The sequence below is a fragment of the Chrysemys picta genome, chromosome 2 (assembly GCF_011386835.1).
Source record: "Chrysemys picta bellii isolate R12L10 chromosome 2, ASM1138683v2, whole genome shotgun sequence".
In the NCBI taxonomy this organism is placed as follows: Eukaryota; Metazoa; Chordata; order Testudines; family Emydidae; genus Chrysemys; species Chrysemys picta.
The window spans coordinates 98,118,247-98,144,013 of record NC_088792.1 but is presented as its reverse complement, the minus strand read 5'-3'; the positions used below and the strand labels follow the sequence as shown (position 1 = coordinate 98,144,013).

Genomic DNA, 25,767 nt, shown 5'->3' with positions numbered 1-25,767 from the left:
AAGAAACATAGAAGCAAATATATTTTTAGTGCACAAAATAATCTGATCTACAGTCATTCTCAAAGTGAGTGCTATTGGCGGATTGTTTAGATTACCTAAAATTACGAATATCTCTCACTGACATTAAAATGACCAAGCGCAGTAGGTACATAGGATCATTTTCCTTATGTAAAAGAGTGGACAGATACTTAGGGCTTATCTACACTGCGATGTTGTCGATGAAACTTTTGTCTTTCACAGGTACTTAAAAGCCCCCATGAAAGACACAAGTTTTGCCGACGCAAGTGGCAGTGTGAACGCGGCTTTGTCGGCAGGAGCGCTCTCCTGCCAACAAAGCTAACGCCGCTCGCGGGGCTGGAAGTATTTTGTCCCGATAAAAATAACGACAGCGTTCATACACGCTGACTTAGCGACAAGGCTGTGTCGACACAGTCTTGTCGCTAAAAGCTGCATAGTGTAGACAAGCCCTTAATTTGGTAGGCTGTTGGTGTGAAAGCAACAACCAGGTCTGCAGAAACTTGCTTGTAAACTACTTAACTCGTGTGACAGTGTTCCAGCAGTTCTTCCTTGGGCCTTTCTTAAAGGACTCCTACTAATTTAAAACATGGTGATAAGTAGGATCTTCTGTAGCAGGTAGCCTTGACATACATGTCACAGCAATAAAGTTGTGTCCCAAAGACTGCACTTAGATTCACCCAATCCAGTTCACTTAGTCTTTTACTCTCAGAAGCACTAATTTCACTCTCAAATGTCTTCGAAGAAAAAAAAAAATCTTAAATTCATGCCTTCAGTGCCCTCAAAAGCCACTTGGAAAGGAAGAGAATAATGTGCTAATTCAAAAGCTTCATCTACTATGTGGCAGAATGGCATACCAGCACATCTCTCACGCTGATATCTTGTACTCTAGAATCTTACCTTTTGTAAAGAAATGTAGGGCTAGAAAGAACCTAAAAAAGTCATCTACTCTGTCCCCCTCCACTGATGTGCGACATACTTAGATGGTCCCTGACAAGAGTTTGCCGTGACAGGGATTCCACAACTTCCCTTGGTAATCTATTCCAGTACCTAACTCTTTGTATAGTTAAAAGGATTTTCCTAATATCTAACCTAAACCTTCCTGCAGATTAAGCCAATTATTAAAGGTAAGACAAGTAGATATGCAGAACAATTGATCAATCCTCTTTATAACAGCCTTTAATATATTTGAATACTATGATTAGGTATTCCCCTCCAGTGTTCTTTTCTCAAGATTAAACATGGCCAGTTTTTTTAACCTTTCTTCATAAGGCAGGTATTCTAAACCTTTTATCATTTTTGTTGCTCTTTACTGGCCTCTTTGTCTACATCTTTGTTAAAGTGTATCCAGTGTTGGGCATCAGTGTATTTCACCTAAGGTCTCACCAGTGCATAGTAGAATGGAACAATTACTTCCTGTGGCTTACATACAACATTCCTGTTAATACATCCTAGAATATTAGCCTTTTTTGCAATTGAATTTTATTGTCTTATATTTAATGTGTGATGCACTATGACCCTGAGCCACGATGAGCCAGTTATTTCCCATTTTGTATTTGGGCATTTATTTTTCCTTTGTAAGGGTAGTACTTTTCACTTGTCTATATTGAATTTCATCTTGTTGATTTCAAACAAATTTTCCAATTAGAATTCAAAAGGATTTTAATTCTAATTCTGTCCTCCCATCTTGGTATAATCTACAACTTTTATAAGCATATTCTCCAAGTCGTTAATGAATATATTGATATACTGGACCGAGCACAGACCCATGTAGGACTCTACTAGATGTGTCCTCAGAGTTTCAAAGAAAACCATTGATGACTACTCTTTGAGTATGGTTTTTCAACTGGTTGTCTACTCACTTCGTAGACCACATAGACCACATTTCTTTAGTTTGGTTATGAAAATGTAATGTGGGACTCAAAAAATTACTAAAATCAAAATATGTCTGCAGCTTCCCCCATCTACTAGCCTAGAAACCCTGTATTGTGAAAGTATTTGAACAGTGTGTAATTGATGCAGAGAGGAGACTGGAACAATAGCTCTAAGGGATGTGAACTCAAATAACCATACTGATACTTAAATCCTCACTGGGTAACTATTCCATTCCTCACCTAAGGCAGGAGAGGGAAGATCATGAATCTGCAGAATTTACATGGAAAGATGTGATTTTTTTTTTTCCCTCTGGACCCCCAATCAAGAAAGAGGCATGTCCAAGGATCCTAGCAGCATACATGGGCATCTTCCCATGGGTATATCAATGGGAAGCCAAGCTGAAAGCCCTGTGAAGCTCAGATGAGTGCACACAATCATATTTTGAGCATCTGCACAGCCTACTGTGAGGAGTATTTCATTTTAATGATTCACACAGGCAGAGCTTGGTAGAGAACCACCACCCGTTTTCTTCCAGCGTGACCCATAGCTTACTCCTACTGTGGAAACTACGCCACTGTACTAAGACAGCTGCACTGAAAATAAGTCAATTTAAAATAATTGCCTAATCTTTATGGAGTCTTTTTAAAAGGTGTTTACCATTTGGCCTAGAAATTTTTAAAGATGATTTTTTATGGAAAGTTAAAAATACATGTAACTAGTGTACACGTGTGTGTGTATATACACACCCACTTTTTTTTTTACTTTTTAAAATTGGTTATTTTTAAGTGATGGTAATTTAGTTTTGGAGCATGTTATCAAATGCAAAAATAAAAAGCCCTTCAAGAGTGAAGTATATTTTGTGGCAAAGTATACAGTGGTGCTAGTCTCCAGCTGGCACAGTTTGTCTTGCATCTTCATGAATATCAAAGTCTTTGGCTATAATCCACTAGACAATAATCTTGGAAACAGCTGCTATGTCATTCTCTAAAATTGCAGCCTCTAAACCACTAGCAGAAATGTATGGTAGCTAATGTGTGAGATATTGGCAGCAGAGAGACTAAACAATATTGGAGGGGAAAGACAAAGTTAGAATTGTTCCAAGTTTGATTTCAAATAGGGTTTCATGTGTGGCTCAACAGATGTACCAGAGCCTAGAATTGCATTGCAAAACTTCTAAAGTTGTGATGTACAGTGCTGTAATGTGAATGCCACAAAAAAGCAAAAGAAACAAACAGATGTTCTGACTCCCCGTTCCATGTGTTGACTTACATGATCTTTCTTCAGTAAGGCCCCAGTCCTGGAAGCTGCTCTGCTCCTCCAGACACCCATGCCAGTTTGGATCACTAACAATTCTGCCATGGAGTCACAGACAGTCCCCTTAAACCTTTCAGTCTATCTTGCCATCCAGACAAACTAGACTTACTGATAAATGGTCACTTACACCAAAAATCACATCATACAAAGGTTACTTTTGGAGTGATCTGTCCATTCAAAATGTCTTTCAGGGCAATCCAGGAGGCAGCTCCTGGGGATCTCTGGCTTCAGTTTAGAGTCTCTGGTCCTTTACAGTTCAAACAGCCAGAAAGACGAGAAATTTTCCTATGGTTTTGTTTTATTTCCTTCATTCAGCTTTTATGCCCACAGAATAAGCTTCCTAGCACCTAGCATTTCCTAGGTGTAATTGGGTCATTAACCAATCCTTCAGATTGCAATGGTCCTTGATAACCCATTTTATTTTGACAGCCATTCTGGATGTGGGGAGGAAGGGGACCCATGCCTGAGTTCACAAGTCCAGAGTAAACATTTTCAAAGTTATAAAGCAAAGCTTAAGTATTTTCTTATAGCAGGGAATACAGACATTACAAGTGAGATTAATGCATCCAACAACTTACAAGCATTTCATAGAGTCAAAATACATTCTTACATAGGCACCAACTCCGTGGGTGCTCCAGAGCAAATAATTAGCATGTGCTTAGCACCCACCCGCAGCTGAGCTCCCCCCTGCCCCACCCGCCCCCCCAGTGCCTCTCCCCCGCTGGTGGCCCCGCTGATCACTCCTCCCGCTCCCTCCCAGAACCTTCTGCCTGTTGCAAACAGCTGTTTTGCAGTGTGTAGGTTGGCTCTGGGAGGGAGGAGTGGGGACAGGGTGCACTCAGGGGAGGGGGTGGAAAGAGGTGGTGAAGAGGCAAGGTGGGGGTGGAGCAGGGGTGGGAAGAGGTGGGGTGGGACAGGAAGAGGCAGTGGTTTTGGGGAAGGGATGGAGTGGGGGCAGAATGAACAGGGGCTTTGGGGAAGGGGTGGAGGGGAGTAGGGGTGGGGGCAGAGTAGAGGCAGGGGCTTTGGGGAAGGGATGGAGGTGGGGGAAGGACCTGGGGTGGGGGGGGGAGTCGAGCACCCCCCCCCCGGAGGGGAAGTCGGCGCCTATGCAGTCTTATAAGACTAATACCTATTTTGAGCATAACTAACATATTGGTGTTAACTGTAGTGCAAATTTAAACTGAGGCTGGAGGCCTTGATGGCATCAGGTGGTCAGATCTTAGCTAATGTGTGCAGCCTGGGCAAGAGCTGGCATTTGGCCTGCCAGTGTCGCAGTATTGTTTATGGTGACTGAAGGATTATGATGTGGCTAGGGTGGCCAGGTGTCTGGTTTTCAAATAGAAAGTCCAGTCAAACAGGGGACCTGACAGTGTCCGGTGAGATCTACTGACTGGCACCCAAAATCCGGTAAATGCAGGTGTGGAGGCACCAAGTCATCACCAACATCAGCCCCTACTCAGCCAGGGCCACCTCCTACCTGTGTTGGGCGACTACAGCTCCCAGCCCCGGCTCTGCAGGCGAGTCCCTCCAAACTTGGGCCAGTGAGCAATGGGGGGAAGGGAAAGAGGAGTGAATGGGGGGTGAAGCCTCAGGGTGAGGGGTGGGGCCTTGGGGAAGCAGTGGGGCTTTGGGGAATAGGCTGGGCAGCAGAGGTTCCAGCACTCCTGCTGATGTATCTGGTATTTAAATATTACAAAGTTGGCAACCCTGGATGTGGTGCAAATTTAAACAGAGGCCGGAGGCCATGCTGGCATCAGTCAATTAAGAGTGGTCCGGAGTTGGAAAAAAATGATTTAAAACCAGTCTGAAAGATGCAGGAACTCCCTGGAGACTGGACCACAGCTGATGTTTAGTATCAGCACAGCATAGACAGCCTCCCTCCCTCTTTCTAAAGAATTTCACAGAGAATCTCGTGCATGTTTGCTTATATATTTCTACTAGTTATACCAGGACGGTCCAGATGTCACCCCTTCGAACACTGAGGAGCAGAGATGTCCTTGTGATCCATTGGGTCTCAAATAAAGAAGCTCCCATAGTGGAGGTAGAGGCCCTGCATTCTTGTTTTGGGCCTTACAAATCGTAAAATCGTTTCTTGTCATAAAGGGTAAGTTCTGTGCTGTCGCTTTTACCAAAGATAATACTGATCCCTTTATTCTGATCTGTTTCCCCCCTTACTTTTTGAATGCTATTTTTAGAGGGGGTAGGGTGCCGGGCTGAGAGACCATGAGCTGAACTAACTTGAAAGGTCGGCAGGATGTCTGGGGGCAGCGATTTGTGACATTCTTCCGGAAGCAGGGGAGGGAGGGGGAATCTGTCTGTTGCAGCCTGAGGTACATAACATGTCCTATTCTGGCAAATGCTAAAGTAACTCTACCCAGAGGAAGAGAAAAATATATCCATTCCCTTCTTGGGAGGTTAGTTTTTAGAGCTATGGAACAGATATGGGTATGAATGGTAGCGGCAGGTTAAATTCTCTGTAATGCACCTTCACCCTTATAGCCCCCTAAAGTAAATAAAAAACACAAGGTAAGAATGAAGGTATTTCAGCTTATCCCTACAGTAAGGCCCTGGCCTGGATCTCTAGGTGGCGCTGCAGGCGGCTGAGAAGATAGAGCGTGCGGCAGCCAGGCCGGGTTTCCGCTTAGCTCGCCGAAAGGGAAGGGCCGGAGTGGGCCTTGCCATTGGCTTTCTATGGATGGGTTTAGGGGGAGTAGCTGCTGTTGCACCGGGGGAAGGAGCGTGGCATGTGCTGCGGGGCTGATCCCCTCCCCTTTCAGGTGTAAGTATTGCCCACGCTCGGGCTGCGGCGGGGACCCTGAGGAAGGACAGCTATAGAATAGTGTGATGGACTTCAGAGAAAATCCCTCCTTCCCAGGAGGGGAACACTCCGAGACTAACGCACGGGCCTGGTGAAGGGATTTACCTTCATCGAGAGAAAGACTGAGGGTAGCAGTTCGGTCGAGATACATCAGTAAACAAGACTTCCTTGCTAGGGACACTCCCTCCATTTAAGGAGACAGGAGCCCAGGCAAAACCCTTTGGGGGATCCAAACGCACCTCACTCGGGGTGGGGGCTCTTTTTTTAAAAGCAGGTGGAAGGGCCTGTTTAGACGGATGGATGGATTTGGCTGTGTGGCCTTTCTCAATGAGATTTCTAGCCTGCTACATACTTTTCAATGCCCCTTTATAGCGCGAGCCTGCAGCCTGAGACCCCTGCATTAGGGGAGGTTTTGTGCATTGGGTAAAACTACACAGAAGAATCACCTGAACTCAGGCATGCAAAGGAAACCCGGTGGCTCGCTGCTCAGTGCCAATTCCTGGGGCTAGTTACACGCAGTCACGAGCTGCTGCTGGGTTAGTGGCGTGGCGCGGTGCGGTTTGATTGCCGGGGAAGTGGGTGGGAACTTGCTCAGCAATAAGCAGGGGGCGAGCCCTGGGAAAGGGGGGGAGGAGGGTGTTGCTACGGGAGCAGCAGCCGGGTATTTAAATCATTTTGCCCTGGCTTAAGATGGTGGCTTCGCTTCCTCCCTGTCTGCGCCTATGTGATTTCTCCAGGTGGTGTCTGCTGCAAGGAGCCGGAGGCCAGACCGCAGGAGGGGCAGGCAGGGGTGGGGTGAGCGCTTCCCTCCCCCAGCCTGTGCTGCGTGCTCCCGTCCTCTGCTCTTGTAGGGGCTGTAGCTGGGGGGAGGAGCAATGGCACCCTGCAGGGGCTTCCAAGTGAAAGTGTTGGGGCTCAGCTGAGGGGTCTGGGTGCTGGGGGAATGGGGCTTGGTGGGGTGGGGGTTTGAGTACAGGGACCTCAGTGGGGGTCTGCAGGCAGGGGGGCTGAGTGCCAGGGGCACTAGATGCAGGGATTGAGGTTCAGTGAGGTGGGGTTTGGGTATGGAGGGGTAGGGGGGTTCTGAGTGTCTGGGGTGAGGCTTGGTGGGGGTGTCTAGGTATGGGAGGTCCAAAGCATGAGGGTTAGGCAGATGGGGGAGCAGCTCCCTGCACAGTGACCCCTCCCCCCACAGCTGAGGAGGGTTGGGGGCAGGAAGCAGGGTAGGATGCTGAGCTTTCTGCAGCTGGGGGAGATTTGTGGGGGTGAATCTGACACCGCCCCAGCAACTCCTTGCACGGAAAGAGGAAGTCCCACTCTCTTCTGCCTCCAGCCCAGCTGGGATTAGCAGCTGATCCCAGCTCAGTGGCTGGGGTGTCCCCAGCCCTGTGGTGATTTACCTCTCCACCGGCTGCTCCGGATGTCTGAAAAAATGTATCTGCGCAGCTAGGGAGTGTGGCGTGACTGCCCTTGCAGCTTCCCTGTCAGAAAGTCACATTTCAGCGGGGAAGCAAAGAAATCTGTGGGGGACATGAATTCTGCACACGCGCAGTGGTGCAAAATTCCCCCAGGAGTATACAGAGCTGGTTGTTCTTCATTTCTGCCATGTTGCACGTTGGTCTGACCTTACAATGATGACAATGTGATTATTTGCGTGCATTTAATTTTTCCTGTTATGAATTGTGTAGCGATATCAAAACATATAGCCAACACATTTATTGCAAAACTGAGTGTACTCACTGGTCAGTCTTATGTACAGATGCAAATGATGGCTTGGGAGACTGGGAATCAAGTAGGATTATTTTAACATAAACTCTGGAGTGCTGTTGTGAAGTGTCTGGGTTTTGTAATGAGCAGCACTGAAGAACTGGTTTTTCAGATATGGCCGGAGGAAGCATCAGGCAAAAGGGGCAGCAGGAAAGAAGACTCATTTAGAAATGAAAAGAGAACATTAAGAGTGATGTGAGGAGATTACATTTGATTTGATAGGCAATAGGGAGCCAATGAAGGTACTTCAGGAGTTTCTAAATGCCATCTTAGTGGTGGGAGAGGTAGATTGTTTTGCTATTTTCTTTATTTTTTTGTGGTGAAGAGCCTGAAGAGATTGAGTTCGTCATGTGACGATGATGATGATGGATTGAATAAGGATTTTTGTGCTTAGAAGATTTTTGGTGATATTGGGTAGAGATAGTTAGTTGTAAGTGTGGCCCCAACTGCATATGGGCTCAAAGATTCCACAAATCTGGGCTCAGAACCTGTATTAGCAGATCCATATTCAGGGGGAGTGCCTAGTTCCTGTGTCTGGTTCCAGTTGTCTCTGTCATCAACACCTGGTTCTCTTCAACTAGTGTGCATCTAACCTTGTCTGAAAATGATAGGGGGGTGTATATGTATATTACCCTGTGGTAAATACAAAAACTACTTGCAATAATATTTGATGCTCTGTGTTCTTCCCCCTCCGCACCCCCCCCCCCCCCGAAGTCTTCCCATATTAAGTAACTGATCCTTTCCACACCGTGACGAAGTAGGTAAATAATATTATACCCATTATACTGATTGGGGGGGGAAGGGGGCATGGGTTGGTGCGGAATGACATGCCCAATGCCATACAATTAATCTGTCACAGAGCTAGTTTACCATACAGGAGTTCCTGGATCCTAGGCCTATAGTCAATCCACTATACTACACACCTTGTAATCTGAAACTCTCTCTTAATTAAAGGTCAGCCATGCAACAGTCTTCTAGGTTTACTTGCTTAATTAGCAGCAGTTCTACAATGTAACGAGAGACAGGAGGCTGTCTTTAAAAATGGTAAAGCACAATGAGCTCCCAGGGTGCAGTATAAGCAATTAAAAATAATAATTAGAACGATAGTGTGTAAACTTAGGGAGAGGGTGGAGCCTTAGAGCACAATGAACCTTGTATACATTTGATTGTGTGAATAAGCTTAGAAGTGAGGGCTGAGTTTTTCAGAAACGGTTAGGGATGTTGGACACTCAAATAGAAGAATCGTGGAAGACACCTTTTTAAAGGCCTGGATTTTTCTGAAAACACTGAGAACTCGTCTGCAGAAAATCAGGCCCCATCAAATCTTTAGTCATTTTTTTTTTTAAGAGCTTGGCCAAGGTGTTACAGTTTTTAATGCCCACGCCACATAACTATGATAGTCATTGCACAAAATCCACTGCAAAGCTCCGATGTATGGTATTGGAAAAGCCTCTTTCTATATTGTCTTTGTCACTGAACTTGTAGTAATGATGATCTCTTTTGCTTTCATCTGATAGAAATAATGCTGTCAACATGTCTGTGCAGTCATTGCTTTGTGAGAGAATCGCCGTTGCTAAGGAATTAATGAAGAGAGCAGAAGCCCTTTCCAGATCACAGAAAGGAGGTATAGAAGGTGGAGCAAAGCTATGCAGCAAATTGAAGGCCGAGTTGAAATTCTTGCACAGGGTGGAGGCGGGGAAGGTGGCCATTAAGGAGTCCCATCTGCAGAGTACCAATCTCACACATCTCCGAGCCATAATTGAGTCAGCAGAGAACCTGGAGGAGGTCGTCAGTGTCCTTCATGTCTTTGCCTATGAAGACTGCTTTGGAGAAAAGCAAATGCTGGTGGTAGATGTTGTTGCAAATGGTGGCCACACTTGGGTGAAAGCAATTGGTCGAAAGGCTGAAGCTCTTCACAATATTTGGCTGGGCCGGGGCCAGTATGGCGACAAAAGCATCATTGAGCAGGCGGAGGACTTCCTGCAAGCGAGCCGTCAGCAACCAGTGCAATATAGCAACCCCCATATTATCTTTGCTTTTTATAATAGTGTGTCCAGTCCTATGGCAGAGAGGCTGAAAGAGATGGGCATATCCGTGCGGGGAGACGTAGTTGCTGTTAACTCTTTGGCAGAGCACTTGACTGAAGAGAGACACCTAAGTGCCAGTGAATCTGATGAAGAAAGCCCTGAGGTCCTGCAGGTGACCAGAGTAGACCGGGAGAATTTAGTAGCCAGCATTGCGTTTCCTACAGAGATCAAAGTAGATGTGTGCAATAGGGTTAACTTGGACATCACTACTTTAATTACATATGTCTCTTCCCTTAGCTATGGTGGCTGCTACTTCAGTTTTAAGGAGAAAGTGTTAACGGAGCAGGCAGCACAGGAAAGGAAGGAGAGAGTCCTGCCTCAGTTAGAGGATTTCATGAAGGGCAAGGAGCTGTTCGCTTGTGAATCCGCAGTCAAAGATTTTCAGTCAATCTTAGAAACTCTAGGAGGACCTGGGGAGAAAGATCGAGCCATCTCTCTCATGAAGAGAATTAATGTGGTGCCAGACCAGCCCTCTGACCGTGCCTTAAGACTAGTGGCTAGTTCAAAAATCAATAGCCGCTCTCTAGCCATCTTTGGGACAGGAGACACTTTAAAAGCCATCACGATGACCGCAAACAGCGGTTTTGTTAGGGCAGCAGCTAACCAAGGGGTTAAATTTAGCGTGCTTATCCATCAGCCAAGGGCACTGACTGAAAGCAAAGAGTCTGTTGCCATGCCTTTACCAAAGAACTGCACAGCTGATAGTGGGCTTTGACTAAGCCATCTAATTAATTACAGTCATTAAAATAACTGTTTAAACGTGCTGCAGTGGAGGCAGTTCAAGAAATAGAACTCTCAAAACAATACTTTTTTGTGTGTGTGTGTGTGTGTGCCAGATCCTGATACGTGTAGTAATTTACCTTCAAATGAAAAATTCAAGAAAAGCAGAAAATTTGTACATCATTCAGAATAGTAGTTGTAATGGATAAAGAAATACAAGTTAAAAAAACGTACATCCTCTGTATGTGGAATTTTTGTTCTCCACTCAATAGAGTATACAATAATTTATTCATGGGAATAACTGCATTTCAGTGGAAAATGTTAACTGTGTTCTACCTTATTAAAAAGTTCAGTTAGAAACTCAAGCCAAGCGTGCTTCCAGTGTATCTGTGCCCTGTGACGTTTTCATCCCCTTTTGAGGGACTACAATTTTTAAAAAGGATTGCAAAATGTAAACAAATAGGATAAGTAAAAGGGTAATTTGATTTTTCATTTACTGGATAAAGTGAACTACTAGAAAAACATGCACCATGTTAAACATGTTCAGTATGCTAAGGAATGATTGTAATATACCAACTGATCATGTGTACAAATGTCAATGCCCAGCTTCTCAACGGTATTTGATTTCAATAGGAGTTAAGTTCCTAAATGCCTTTTGAGGATCTGGTTCTAAGTCTTTAACCTCTTTTGGTTTTAAAAAGTGTATATCTGGACTGTAGTACGGAAGACAGACTTAGGAGTTTTGGCTATAGCTTAACTTCCCGGGAAAAAACTGAAATTGGAGTTTCATTGGCATTTTCACTTTTTATTAATATGCCAGGGCTTGCGTGGGGGTGCCTCTGGCAACCTGATACTGTAGCTGCACTGAAGAAATTCTCCCCCTTCTCCTTGTGGGCTGTTTACATTTCCTATGTGTTGCTGAAGCAGGGGGCAGAATCTCTCCCAGTGTTCCAGCAGACAGAACTCTCTTGTATTGAGCCACCCTGGAACCAATGTCCAAGCAGAGTGCTAAGGAGCACTCTATTGCTGAAGGTTCAGAGCCAGATTCTTCGATCCTGCTGTATTCCCTTTTGTTATTCAGCAGCCCAAAGGGAATAGAAATCTCCCTTAGGTCCCCTGTGTGTGTGTGTGTGTGTGTGGGGGGGGGGGGGGGGGGGGGGGGGGGGGGGAGGGAGAGATAATGCTGATTTGGAGAAATAGGGTGGGTAGGTAGCTGCTGATTACTCATTTCATAATAGCAGAGGTATTTCAGTGGTGGTTGATGCCATCGCTGTCCAGACACTGTAAAGTGGAGAATTAAAAAAAAAACATTTTATTTAGTCTTCGGTCTTATCAAAAAGGGAACACTTATGTAACTCATTTCAAATGTTAATATTGTTTAGATGTTTGTCACATCATTGCTGATAACTGTTTATGATTAGTATTTTGTTCACAATGGACAATGAAGGAATGCCAGAGTGAAAAATGGAGCACTGAGCAATACATTTTATCAAGATGGCTAGAAAGTACCTGCTGAATATTTTGTTCAGTTGTTGGAAAGGTATCTTTATCCCTGCCACTTGTAGTTCAAATGAAGGGCATTCCTTTATGTTTGGCTCTCCAAGGGCAATGCTTGATACATTGTTGGGGGGTGGGGAGGAGAGCAGAGGAATTTGCAGCACTCACTTTACCTTTAGAGAGAGAGAAATATATGCAGACTACATAGAGGGTGAAAAAACTGGGAAAGCATGTGACTTATAGGTATAGCTATGGTTTCTGGTCAACATTTGTTAGTCTCTAAGGTGCCACAAGTACTCCTGTTCTTTTTGCGGATACAGACTAACACGGCTGCTACTCTGAAACCTGAAGTTTGTCCTCTGTACCTTTGCAGTTAAATAGTGTTCAGATACATCTGTTGTTTTTTCCCCTCTAATCAGTGAGGTAATTCTTGAGGTATAGACAAGGCCAGTGAAATTTGCACATGTTTGTGCTAATTAAATATCTTCTCCCCTATCTGTAGAGGTTTATAACTGGGTAAGTTAATGTGACTGTAGTTGAGCTGTTTATGAACACATGTCCAAATTATTCACACAGAGGTTTAGCAGTGTAACACAAAATCATAACAGTTGCCCACAGTTGTCTCCTGAGGTTCCTTTGCTCAGAAGGAATGAAGAAATAAGGATAAATATACTCAGTAAAAAGGAGTACAGAATTTTGGACATGCTAAATAAAGATAGCCTACCCTTCTGGTATAATATCCTGGTTCCCTCATACATGGATTTGGGAAGAAGATGGTTGTGTATGGTAGATGTGTTTTGGTAAAGCTAAACTGCAGTCTTCTGTGAAATGTTACTGTTCTATAAATAGGGAGTTAGAGAGAGGTCCTTTACATTCCTGTTGTTGGGTATCCCCATTCTTAAAGACAGGAGCATTTTTTCTTTCTATAGTGGGGGGGTGAAAGGGCAGCTCAAACCCCACTGAGTTTTCAATAGTACATAGCAGTTCAGACTAGTGGACCATAATGTCCTTTATCCGGCCAGTACCAGAATGTGCAAGAAACCTCACAGTGAACAGTGTGTGAAATAAGCTGTCCATATGGGAAGTTTTTCTCTAACCCCAGTCACATGCAGGATAGCTTGTACAGACGGATGAAGGTTTATCACTCTTCTGTTTTGTAATTTCCTGTCTGATATGGGTACGGATGTTCTATATTAATTTTTCATACAGTCTCACTAAGTTCTTGGCCTCAAGTAGGTCGTGTCAGTGAGTTGTGCAGCATAATTATTCATTCTGAGTTTAAAAATAAGATCCCTTTATCAGTTTTAAACTTGCTGCTTTTCAGTTTCATTGATTGTCTCCTAATTGATTGTATTGTGAGACCTGGTAAACAGGAGTGCACAACTTTCTGCCCTTCATTATTTTGGCCCTGAGAACTGGACTTGCCCCACTTTTTCTCCCCCAACCTATTCGTCACCTCTGAAACACAAATCCCTTCATCTTGGGGAGACATTCACCCCATGCAATAGGATAATCTGGACTGTGCTATGCAGTTTGTTGTTGTAGAGTTGGTCTGGCCGACCTTGTGTAATGTGTAAAATCTTCTGTTTCCAGGCCTTAGTGTATGGTACCATCATGGGGCGGTTTTATCCATTTCAAACCAAAGCATTTTTCCCAATATGTGTGGAGTGGTTTTTTTTTTGTTATTAAACACGCTCTAATTTTGTTACTGTTTGAATTACTTGCACATTGCCTACCTGCCGTCAATTTTCCATCAATCCTATGAACGATACATGAAGAAGGTCCCAGAGGAGCTCTAGAAATGCCCCCAGGACATTGAGCTACATGCACCTTCCAGTCCTTTTATTACTTAATATATATATCCATGTTGATTTGGTGCCTTAAAAAATGTGACTGGAGGCTGTTACCCCATTTCAACATCAGCAATTTTCTGGTTTGCTGGTAAAACAAAAAATTTGTCATGGAGTGAAAGCATGGTATTTCAAAGCACACTCTGGAATGTGATATGAGCTGAAATACGTTAATACAGAGCACCAAGTATTACCTTCATATCTTCCAAGCATCTCACAGTGATTTATGTGTGTGTGTATATATGAAGGCTCGTAACATCCAGGGCGGGATACGTAAGTGATAGCATTCCAATTTTACAGCTGGGTCTCGGAGGCATGGAGAGGTTAAAAGAAAATCACTCAGGAAATGAGTTGTTAGAGCTGGGAGTAGACCCCTACCCCCAGGACTGAATTGTCTGACCTAATACTAGCACTCAACACAATCTAGAAAAGAGCATGAAAACTTTTCATTTGCTTCCCTAAAAATAAGTTTTTCATGAGTAGGGTGACCAGACGTCCCGATTTTATCGGGACTGTCCCGATATTTGCTTATTTGTCCCGCGTCCCAACCAATGTTAGGTCGGGACACTGGACAAACAAGCAAACGCTCCGGAGCCCGGAAGTGCTCGTGCCCCCCCGCCCCGACTCCGCCCCCTCTCCCCCCCCCATTGGCTCCCTCCCCAAATCCCTGCCTCTTCCCCAAGCACGCCATTCCTTCTCCCTTCACAAGCCCTGGCATCAGCAGCCCAGCCCAGCCCTGTTCGTTCCCCGGCAGGAGTTGAGCGGGACGGGGGGGCTGGGGCCTGCTGCCCCCACTCCGGGGCCGCCTGCGGGATTGCAGCAGCTGGGCAGCCAGCCCAGACGCGACTGGCCAAGGGCTGGGTGGGTGCAGCGGGCGCGCTGCTGGGTCCCCGCTACAGGCCCAGGTTCGGGGGGTTCGCGGGCGCCAGAGCCGTAGCTGCCGAGCTTGGCCAGCGGCCACTTCCTCCCCACACCGCAGTGGGAGCTGCAGCAGCAGCTGCTCCCGAGTCCCACTGCCCAGGTGGGGAGAACAGCCGCTGCCTAGCCCCGCGGGCCGCCCCCTACTCTCCCTCCAGGTACCATCTGACAGTCTTGCCTGCGCTTGGGGCCAGGCCGGACTCTCACTCACTGCGCCCCTGCGTCTCTGGGACCGCCCCCCAGTGCTTGTGGAGGGAGGAGGAAGGGGGGGGGTTGTTTTTTTGCTCTGCCGCTTTTTTTTTTTTTTTTTTTTGCCCCGCCCTGCCCTCCTCACCTCCCGATATTTGACCTGGGTGATCTGGTCACCCTATTCATGAGGCCTATTAACCCCTAATCTGCTCAGCTAAGAAGTGTTGTTAAAACATTCCATGCTGTCCTGTGGAACCGTTTTTTTTTTTTCCCCCTTTTTTCTGGGAGCACTATAGGTGCATGTTGTTTTGTTTGAGAGCTAGTGTCTTTGTCCTATACAGCATTAAACCTGCTGTCTAATCAACTAATAATAATGTGGGGATCAGTTCCAGCTCACAGTACATACTCAAAGTATTAAGGAGATCACCAGAAGGATATTTGGATTATATATTTACTCTTGTTCTTGTTTCTAATAACTCTTTAAACTTCACATCTGAAATCTCTACCAGGAGTAATTTTCCCTTCTCTATTCCTATCTGTTTTTGTTGATTAACTTGCACAGCAGCTGGTAAAATGCCTGATGTTTATTTACCTATAAGTGTGAAGATACAAGAACAATGAAAACCCCAAAGACAATTTTCCATGTTACCATCACAATTGGCAATAACAAGCACTCTTGCAGGTAGAGTGGTTAAGGAATGAAGGGACAAGGGGAGTAAACTATCTTCTTTAGCCCAGTATTGGTCAGAAAGGTAAAGCAGTGCGAGGAAGTTTATGCTACAGCTGTACAGTAACCAGTCTGTGGATAAACAGAAGACTCCAAGCCACTGTTCCTGCACTAGAAATGCAGTTACAACATCTGAAAAAAAAATCCAAACTTTTCATGAGTGAAAATGTGGTGCAGGAAAGTGGATTCAGAGTCCCTGTTGGAGCCTGTAAGAAGGCTTTCTCTCTCGTTCACATTCACATCTTACCTGCATCCCAAGATTTGCACATAGGTTTATGCAGAGATTAACAGTTAGTGGGGTGTGTTATGAAATAATGTGATGGGAGATAGAAAAATCCCCCACACACACCAAAGCTGGCAGTTTTAGCAGAAGACAGGCTGCCATTTGCAACAATAACAATGTACATTATGGTAATGTCATTCTTTTTTTTTTTTTAAGATTATTACAACAAGGGGAATAGCACTCCCAGGAGATCCAGAGATCTCCACTAGTAATGCAGAGGATAAGGGGGACAGTTGCTACATTATAACTGGTACATGTCAGCTGTGATCTGTCTAACCTGTCCCAGATAAATTATAAGCGGGCATAGATTGGCGATCTCTTGAAACCCAACCAATTGTTGCTAATTTTCTACAAGTTGTAGCTTCTAAAACTATAGCAAGTTTTATTTTGTCATCCCATCAACTGGAATTTTTCTTCATTGGAGCCAAAGCCAGCAGCAGGGGTTGGTCATGTCTTCTGTCGGGATTAATTTTGCAATTTATTCTAAAGGCAAAAACAAAAGTATGAATGAGAAAAAGTTCTGCTGATTTATGGAGTATAGAGACGAAGCCCTTTGCCATCCCCCCGTAGGAGTTACGATTGCACAATTAATAGCCTTGTTCTTCACAAAGGACTTCACAAAGTGCTGTATGTACAACACTACTGAAATGGAGCCACCTCTGGGAAAAGGAGATGGGGATCCTGTGGTGTTTGACCAAGTCAAGTATGTGTATTTCTGAAAAGTACCACGGGGTCTTCAATAGGCACAAGATTGTCCTATGCCCTTAGAGGATTCCAGTTAATAAGGTCTCATCTACAATACATCTTTCCGCCAGTAAAATGACTGGTAATTAAGTTAGCAGCCTCAGTAGGAGGAAGGGTTGAGTTGTCCTTGCTGGGATTTGAACCTATGGGTCCACTGAATCTAGGTATTACTTTCTGTCGGGGTAGAGAACTCAATTGGTGGTTAGCAGCGAAATCATTGTATCTAATGAAAAATTCAGCATCTTCCTATGTGTGTTTCCCATAGTCCTGTGTTATGGGGCCTGTCTTAGGGCAAGAGGTAACAGCTCTATTTCACCAACCCAGAGCTGCCAGTGGTAGGGGGCTTGGAGCTGGTGCTGCTAGTAGGAAGCCAGAGTTCTGATGTCAATAAATCTCACGCTGAGCAGACAGAAGAGGTGTTCACAGGGAGAAAGGGGATATAGGACACAGCAGTTTGCATTACATCATTGATGATAACTTCCAGGTGCCAAAAGGGCAAGTAGGGGGAGCTGTCAGTGGCATTTCACCTTGGGTGCTTCAGCCTGCAAATCTATATATCTATTAGGAATGTGGGACTCATAATTCTTCCCCACTGGCAGCAGGGGTGGAGGCAGTAGTGTAAACTTAGCTCCAGTGGTTTGACTCCCATGTCATCTAGCCAGGTTAGATTGCTCACTAGTAAAACCAACTGACTTCTGTCTCTGCTACAGCCTCCAGCTCTGCTCCCCTTACTGAAACTACACTAGTGGTGGAATCTACTTTTCCTAGCTCAGACAAGACACTAAACTATCTGTCAGTGTTAGAGCAGGGGATGTGGGACTAACAAGGCAGTAGCTCTTAGTGGGTAAGACAGAATGAGCAATATGAACAATAAAGGAACAGAGAAATCCAAATCAACTATTGTCCGAGCCAACACATGGAGGGGATCAAAACCTGGCAGAAACATACCAGGGCACAAAGGGGGAAGCAGTGGCTCCCCAACGTACTCCTCCTTTCCCCCTGACCCCACTGAAGGACCTATGCATATCTGGCCCCACCAGTGCAGCAAAGATTGGGGTGGGGGTTGTGGGGAAAACCAGAGGAGACGATAAAGGGTGAGTAAAAGTCAGAATTAACTTACTGGGAGGTTCTGTGCTTGGCTCTTTGGTTGGTTTTGTGCTGGGTTCTTTGGTTGGTTTGACACTTGGCTCTCTGGTGGACTCTGTGCTTGGCTCTCTGGTGGACTCTGTGCTTGGCTCTCTGGTGGACTCTGTGCTTGGCTCTCTGGTGGACTCTGAACTTGGTTCCGCACTGGGCTCTCTACTTGGTTCCCCACTGGGCTCTCCACTTCCTTCCCCGCTGGGCTCTCCAGTAGTCTCCATGCTTGATTCCGTGCTTGGCTTTATGCTCGGCTCCATGCTTCGGTCCCCAGACAGACAGGTAATCAATGCCTCTGGAAAAACAAAATTGACATGAATGGGTGTCATGGGTGTTCAGCATCTTTGAAAATAAGGCTACTTACCTAGGTGCCTAATATAGATTTAGATGCCTACCTATAAGCAACCAAATTTGAAAACTTTGAGAGGCTCCAGGTGCCAGTTTGCCCAGAGAAGACAACTGTGGCCGTTGGAGGAGGAAAGATCATGGGCCAAATTCATCCTTCCAAATTAAGAGTTTTACCAGAGACTAATTTGGCTCTATGCCACTAACGTAACAAAAATCCTGAGACTGTATTTTCCTTCAGGCCTTGGAACCTATCCTATGAGTCTATAATGAGTTTGATTTACCTTGTGGTTTTATCGGATCAACTAGAAACACAGCCAGTAATGCTGAAAGGATCAACATCTTTCTCAGCATGGTTGACTTGGTGCCTTAAGTGAAGTGCAAGTGTCAGGAAGCAAGAGGGAAGTTTCTAGTGGCCAGCTGAAAGGGAGTTCAGGTTCTATTTAAAAGAATCCACTGGCCTCCGCCCACTCTTGAAGCTTCCCAGAAACAGGACATTGCAAAATAAAATGTCCGGACAGCATGCTCAGAGTTGGGATTTGGGGTTGTCAATGGCTGTACCATTCTCATTAATCAATTCCCGCACACTGCCTTGGAGAGAGATGACCTTAAACACAAGCTGTGGAAGAAAATTCCAGATTGTTAGGAGTGGCATCGTCATGGAAAAAGCCATATTAAGCTATAGCAAAACCAATAATGATTTCGTCAACTTTGCTTCTGGCATTGTCAGTTTCCCAAGACAAATAATCAAAGTGGTTTCTGTTGAGGTTATTTTAAAATCCTGGTATGACTCTTGACAAATAGAAACTGCCTTGAGGTAGGTGAAAACTGTGAAGGGTCACTAAAACCTGTTGTACATTTTTTTTTTTTTTGCAGTATTGTAAGACAATTAATTATAGTGTACTAGTGGTGACCTTTTTGGTCAAGGCTGGGATGGGCATTTCATGCTAAATCCCTTGTCAGTCATTTATAACTTAAACACGCATCCCTCTGGGCTGAAATTTCTCATACTTTGTCTCAGCCCAAAGCTGAATGTTTTTGGAAAGTCTGAACAAACATCAGCTAGATCCTCAGATGTGAGGCTGCTCTTTTGCACCACCACATTGGTGGAATATGACCATAAAGCTGGCGTAACTGACTCTCGGAGAATCATCTCTAATGCAAAGGGGAATCCTCTGGTGGCACAGAGCTGGCTTGGCTTCTATGGCATCCCCCCATCCCTACTCACAGCATAGAGAACACAACCAGAGGAGAGATACCTATGTGCTAAGGCAAATCTTCAGCTGCAGTATTGGCCCTTTGGGGTTATTAGCAGCCAATGTAAATTAGAGTAGCATAGAAGCTGGTCCTATATATTCAGCTGTTTCTGAGATAATGTTACTGTGGGCCTGATTCTGATCGTACAGTGGTGTAAATCATGGGTAACTTAATCTGTAACATCAGTGTAAGGCAGTTCAGGATCATGCTCCTTCACTTAAGAAAGTTCTGAACTTTGTACTTCTGAATCCCATTCCTAAATATTGCATCAACCTAGTTTTTCTATACTGATTTTATTTCAAGTTGCTGCCACCTCTGGGGTTTGCCTTAGGCAGTGTTCTTCTAATCAGGGGTTTCTGTGGTGCAATACAGAGATTTTTCTTTTTTGATTTTTTTTTTTTTTTAGCTTGCGATGAAAAAGAACTACTGATGTCCATTAACATCTACAACTATGAAGCTACTGCTATAGGCTTCTTTGACTTTACTAAGTTCAGTGTCCGCATCAGTTTGATTGAATTCACATACCTATTTTTAAAATCCCACATGAATAGTAGAAACTAGGGCTGTTGATTAATCACAGTTAACTCATGCAATTAACAAAAATTAATCGCAATTAAAAAAATCTCGATTAATCAGTTTTAATCAAACTGTTAAACAATAGAATACCAATTGAAATTTATTAAATACTTTCTGATGTTTTTCTACAGTTTCAAATGTATTGATTTCAATTTCAGCACAGAATATAAAGTGTACAGTGCTCACTTTATATTTTTGATTACAAATATTTGCACTGTAAAAATAAACAAAAGAAATAGTATTTTGCAATTCACCTCAGAGAAGTACTGTAGGGCAATCTCTTTATTGTGAAAGTGCAACTAATAAATGTAGATTTTTTTTTGTTACATAACTGCACTCAAAAACAAAACAATGTAAAACTTTAGAGCCTACAAGTTCACTCAGTTCTACTTTTTGTTCAGCCAATCGCTAAGACAAACAAGTTTGTTTATATTTAGGGGAGATAATGCTATCCACTTATTTACAATGTCACCTGAAAGTGAGAACAGGCGTTCCCATAGCACTTTTGTAGCCGGCATTGCAAGGTATTTACATGCCAGATATGCTGAACATTCGTATGCCTCTTCATGCTTCGGCCATCATTCCAGAGGACATGATTTCATGGTGATAACACTCGTTTAAAAAAAAATGTGTTAATTAAATTTGTGACTGAACTCCTTGGGGGAGAGTTGTATGTCTCCTGCGCTGTGTTTTAATTGCATTCTGCCATATATTTCATGTTATAGTAGTCTTGGATGATGACCCAGCATGTTGTTCATTTAAGAACACTTTCACTGCAGATTTGACAAAACACAAAATGGTACCAATGTGAGATTTCTAAAGATAGCTACAGCACTCGACCCAAGGTTTAAGAATCTGAAATGCCATCCAAAATCTGAGAGGAACGAGGTATGGAGCATGCTTTCAGAAGTCTTAAAAGAGCAACACTTTTTGATGTGGAAACTACAGAATCCGAACCACCAAAAAAGAAAATCAACCTGCTGCTGGTGGCATCTGACTCAGATAATGAAAATAAACATGCGTCAGTCCGCACTGCGTTAGATTGTTCTTGAGAAGAAACCATCATCAGCATGGACGCATATCCTCTGGAATGGTGGTTGAAGCATGAAAGGACATATAAATCTTTAGCGCATCTGGCACATAAATATCTTGCAATGCCGGCTATAACGGTGCCATGGGAACACCTGTTGTCACTTTCAGGTGACATTTTAAACAAGAAGCAGGCAGCATTATCTCCTGCAAATGTAAACAAACTTATCTGAGCGAAAACAACAAGGAGTCTGGTGGCACCTTAAAGACTAACAGATTTATTTGGACATAAGCTTTCATGGGTAAAAACCTCACTTCTTCTGAGCAATTAGCTGAACAAGATGTAGGACTGAGTGGACTTGTAGGCGCTAAATTTTTACATTGTTTTATTTTTAAGTGCAGTTATTTTTTGTATATTATTCTATATTTGTAAGTTCAACTTTCATGATAAAGAGATTGCATTACAGTACTTGTATTAGGTGAATTGAAAAATACTTTCTTTTGTTTTTTACAGTGCTACTATTTGTAATAAAAATAATATAAAGTGAAGACTGTATACTTCGTATTCTGTGTTGTAATTGAAATCAATATATTTGAAAATGTGGAAAACATCCAAAAATATTTAAATAAATGGTATTCTATTTATGCTGTTTAACAGTGCCATTAATTGTGATTAATTTTTTTTTTATCGCTTGATAGCTCTAGTAGAAACCTAAGCCTTGAAGTTTATCATCTCTCTTTAAAGTTGTGAATGAAGGAATTTTATTGGCTGATGAAGATTCTGACTGTACGGAATATCAGTATAACGCACAGGTCAGAAATAGATAATTGACTCTAATTAGTGTGGATGTGACTCCTCAAAAAATTTATCCTAGCCTCGCTGTTGTTTTTCCTTAGAAATTTATTCACAATGCATAACTGTCTTTCACGGGTCTGACGTACCCAGAGTTACAATCCAGACTAATGAGTAGCTGTGTGACCCCCCGCCCCGGGGTATGCAAAAGGGGGGGCAAGCAGGGGCATGCCCTCCCCCAATAATCATCAGGGGCACAGAACTCCTCCAGCCCTGGGGCTGTGGGGCGAGGAAAGGAAGAGTGAGCGAGCCCCTGTTGGGCCGGGGGGGAGGAAGAGCAAGCGCTTGCTACGGTGAGGTGGAGGGAGGGAAGAGAAAACTCCTGCTGGAGGAGGGGGGGCACGATCAGTTAAATTTTTGTGCATGCCCTGCCTTGCTTGCCTTCTAACCTGAGGTACCATTTACAATGCTTTGCTGCTATAGCTTCCATCCTGGATGGTCACAAACCGCTTCCAGCATGCAAGTCACTCCCAGTTGTGTATGTGTGTATACTGCAGTCTTCCAGTCACACATAGGTTCTTACCAGTCTGAATTATACTTCAGGGTGACCCCAGCACACTTCCAGTCCCAGATTTTTTTTGCCCAGAAATGTATGTGCTATATTTCCCAGCCTATCCTGGACAATACAAATTTATAAAGGTCTGTTGTTTCATCAATGGAAATAATATATACACATCTTGTTATCCCAGATAGAGTTTCCAAAACACTTCTATTTAAACAGACTGGATTAGGTAAAACAATAAAACAAGCTTATTAACTACAAAGAGAGATTTTAAGTGAATACAAGTAGTGAGGCATAAAAGCCAGAAATGGTTACAAGAAAAATAAAGATAAAACAGAACTAATGCCAAACTTAACAAACTATGTTAAATTCAAAGTAAAGTTTTTTTCCCTACCACATGCTCTCAATACTCTTACTGGCCAAACTTCTTAGGCCAGGACCCCTTACTCTGTGCGATGGCTGCTTCCTTCGTCCCGTCTCGTGCAGTGAATTGAGAGAGCGAGGAGAAGAACTGCCTTGGGGTGTCTGCCCCTTCTTTTTATACTCCTATCCCCCCTTTGAGAAGCATTTCTAGCTGGGAGTAAAGGCAATAGGTGGTCTGTGTGGAAGGGAATGCCATGCTATTTCTTTGCCAAGATGTAGCTTCTTTTTGCCCATGCCCTTTTTCCTGCCAAAGAATAGTCACTTAAAAGGCAATGGTCTTGTTTACACCTGGCTGAGGGCATTAGCTTGCCCTTTGTCTCCTTTCCTGCTTGATGACTCCTGCTTAATTTGCATTTAAGCAATAAACAAACACACATTGTTTTGTTTGAGACAGACCTGTTTGCCAACTTCTGTTTGGGCAGGACTGTGGTTTGGAACATGTGTTAACAGCACCATACAGTGGCATCTTATAACTTCACAAACAATGTGGCCACACATATTTTACCAGGACGATAATGAGCAGCAAATTATGAGTTTTCAAGTAGTAGCTCACAAGGCATACTTTGGACAAAGATTATTACAATAGTGAACACGGGAGTATATTCTGTCACAATGGGGTGATGGGCACACAATCTATTCAGTCCTAAATTGGAATATGATACAGAAAGACCAATTCATCTACAGTGACTTATAAATGTTAGTACCCTTTGCCTGGCACTGTCATTCCACTTCCTTTTGAATCCCAACGTCAGTTTCTCTACAATTCTGAGTAGAGTCTCTCTCTTATGGGGAATTAATTGAAACACTGCAGGAAACAGAATGTGGGACAACAATTCACAGGATACACTGAGCAGAATCACACATTCAGTATGTTCTCTTGTCTGGTGTCCTAGGATGTCTCTGAGTGTCACAATCTACAGTTAGTACATATAGGTGTGTGTGTGTGGCAGTATGGAATAGAGTTCCTTCATGTGCAGACTGCATCGCGCCTCAGAATTTCATTTATCTGGGTATTGTCCAACACCAGCTATGTCACCCAGAATGCTCTCACCATGACTTGGGTCAGTGTTCCCAGAAATAGGTGAATAGCTGGAGACTTACAGTGGGAGACTTGAAGAGCTTGATCTGTTGAAGTTGATCAAAAAGAAGATTGAGGGGTGAGTTGATTACAATGTGTAAGTACCTTCACAAGGAAAAAATACCAGGTACTAAAGGGCTCCTTAACTTAGAGGAGAAAGGCATTACAAGAACCAATGGCTGGAAGCTAAATCCAGACAAATTCAAATTAGAAAGAGTGAGTGTGAGGGTGAATAACCATTGGAATAAACTACCAAAGGACATGGTAGATTCTCCGTTGGTTGATATAAAATATGAACTAAAGGCTGGCTGCTTCTCTGGGGGATATTCTTTAGTAGAACACGAGTTATTGGGCCTAATACAGGGGTAACTGCGTGAATTTTAATGGCATGTGATATATAGGAGGTCAGACTTAGAGCTAGCCAGGAAACCACATTTCAGTTCTGTGATAATTTGAGAATTTTCAGAGAATTTTTCATCCCAGATTAGGACAAAAAGCCAAAAACTTGTTTGCAGAATTGAAATTCCAAAATACTTCATTTTGGAAACAGGAAACCCTAATTATCTCTGTTTGAGGCTCAGGAGGCAAGGTTCAGTCTTGGGCCAGTGACACCTTTTTAATATATAAAAGGATGCTGGCTTTACAGTCCACCACCTTGTGGCCCTGCTATGGTAGAAAAGCAGCTTTATACCATTAGAAAGGGGAAATTCCCAGGTTTCTAATAGGACACACACAATTTTTAACCTGACACTGTGCTTTTAATATATCAAAATGGCCTTTTATTCCTGAAAACTTAATTTAAATATCTAACAGAGATCATCCCAAAATGATTGTTGGCCAATGAAATGAGCTGATGGCCACCACATGTTCAAGCTGATTGCGGTTCAGTAGAGCAGTATCGAGGAACAGTTGTAAAAATTGGTTTACTGAAGCAGACAGCAAGTCACTCTCTGAGGATCAGGAGAAACAGTTCTGACTTTTGGTCCTGGAAGTATTAGTTTGGAAACTTGCCTGGGAAGCCATTTGAGAAATTAGTTCATCACGAGCCTCACATTTGAAGATCCCTTGGGTTGCACAACATGTAATGCAAACCCATTTTTAAACCACCCACCACGTCAGCAGCAGCAAGGACCAGATTTTCTGGAAAGGTGAGGTAGACATGGGATGAGACGACCTCATTCCTTTCTTGTGAAATTAGGATAGTTTGTTTGCCCCAGGCATCTACTGCAGAGGTAACTATTAAGACTCTGTGAAAGGGGGTTGTGTTGATTGCCTCACAGGTTCTCTAGCTAAGGTCAGATTTCATTCTTTTTGGATTTGTTAATCCCCCAAAGAAAATACAAAGTGCTACACATGTGAAAAATGATCATTTTCTTACATTATCAATGCCAGCTTGGGATGTACAGGCCAGATATAGGCTATATTTAAAAACCCAGTCTTCTCCATAAATAAGGAGATGAGACCATCTTTCCTTTTAAATTAGAGGTTGAACAATGTGGGCCTCTTACCCTTACATTTCCTTAAGATTAGCCGTAGCAAAGGAGGGTGATCTAGCTACATCCAAAGGAAACTGAATTTGGACCCACTGGTGTCATTCAAGTAGTCCTTACTCATGAAAGCAGCCCCATTGACTTATGAGAATACTTGCATAAGTTGAACTTGTAGACTCCCCCAGCACCTTTGTTTGAGTAATGTTCACATTGGAGCTTGAAGATACCTCTATTATCTGCCTGACATACAGACACCTGAAGCCACCTTTT

The 25,767-nt window shown here is 43.6% G+C and overlaps 2 protein-coding genes across 11 annotated transcripts; one reads left to right on the top strand and one right to left on the bottom strand.

Moving 5' to 3' along the window:
• Positions 1 to 4,934: 4,934 nt before the first annotated feature.
• C2H7orf25 (chromosome 2 C7orf25 homolog) lies at positions 4,935 to 10,964 on the top strand. 10 transcript variants are annotated; one of them, XM_042842897.2, is made up of 3 exons: positions 5,761 to 5,986; positions 8,507 to 8,553; positions 9,310 to 10,964. In XM_042842897.2, the coding sequence occupies exon 3, from the start codon at positions 9,326 to 9,328 to the stop codon at positions 10,592 to 10,594; it is 1,269 nt and encodes a 422-aa protein (XP_042698831.1). In that variant the 5' UTR covers positions 5,761 to 5,986; positions 8,507 to 8,553; positions 9,310 to 9,325; the 3' UTR covers positions 10,595 to 10,964. The 10 variants fall into 10 exon arrangements, with proteins under 10 accessions (XP_065439920.1, XP_042698831.1, XP_065439916.1 ...); XM_065583844.1 differs by having other exon boundaries at positions 5,761 to 5,990; positions 8,525 to 8,553; XM_065583845.1 differs by lacking the exon at positions 5,761 to 5,986 and adding an exon at positions 6,292 to 6,561.
• Positions 10,965 to 16,200: 5,236 nt separating this feature from the next.
• LOC112059751 (protein TsetseEP-like) lies at positions 16,201 to 18,847 on the bottom strand. Its single transcript, XM_024106451.3, has 3 exons — positions 18,574 to 18,847; positions 17,928 to 18,239; positions 16,201 to 16,546 (listed from the first exon to the last, which is right to left on the bottom strand). Exons 1-3 carry the CDS (start codon positions 18,641 to 18,643, stop codon positions 16,542 to 16,544), a joined length of 387 nt encoding a protein of 128 aa, XP_023962219.1. The 5' UTR covers positions 18,644 to 18,847; the 3' UTR covers positions 16,201 to 16,541.
• Between the last annotated feature and the right edge of the window lie 6,920 nt (positions 18,848 to 25,767).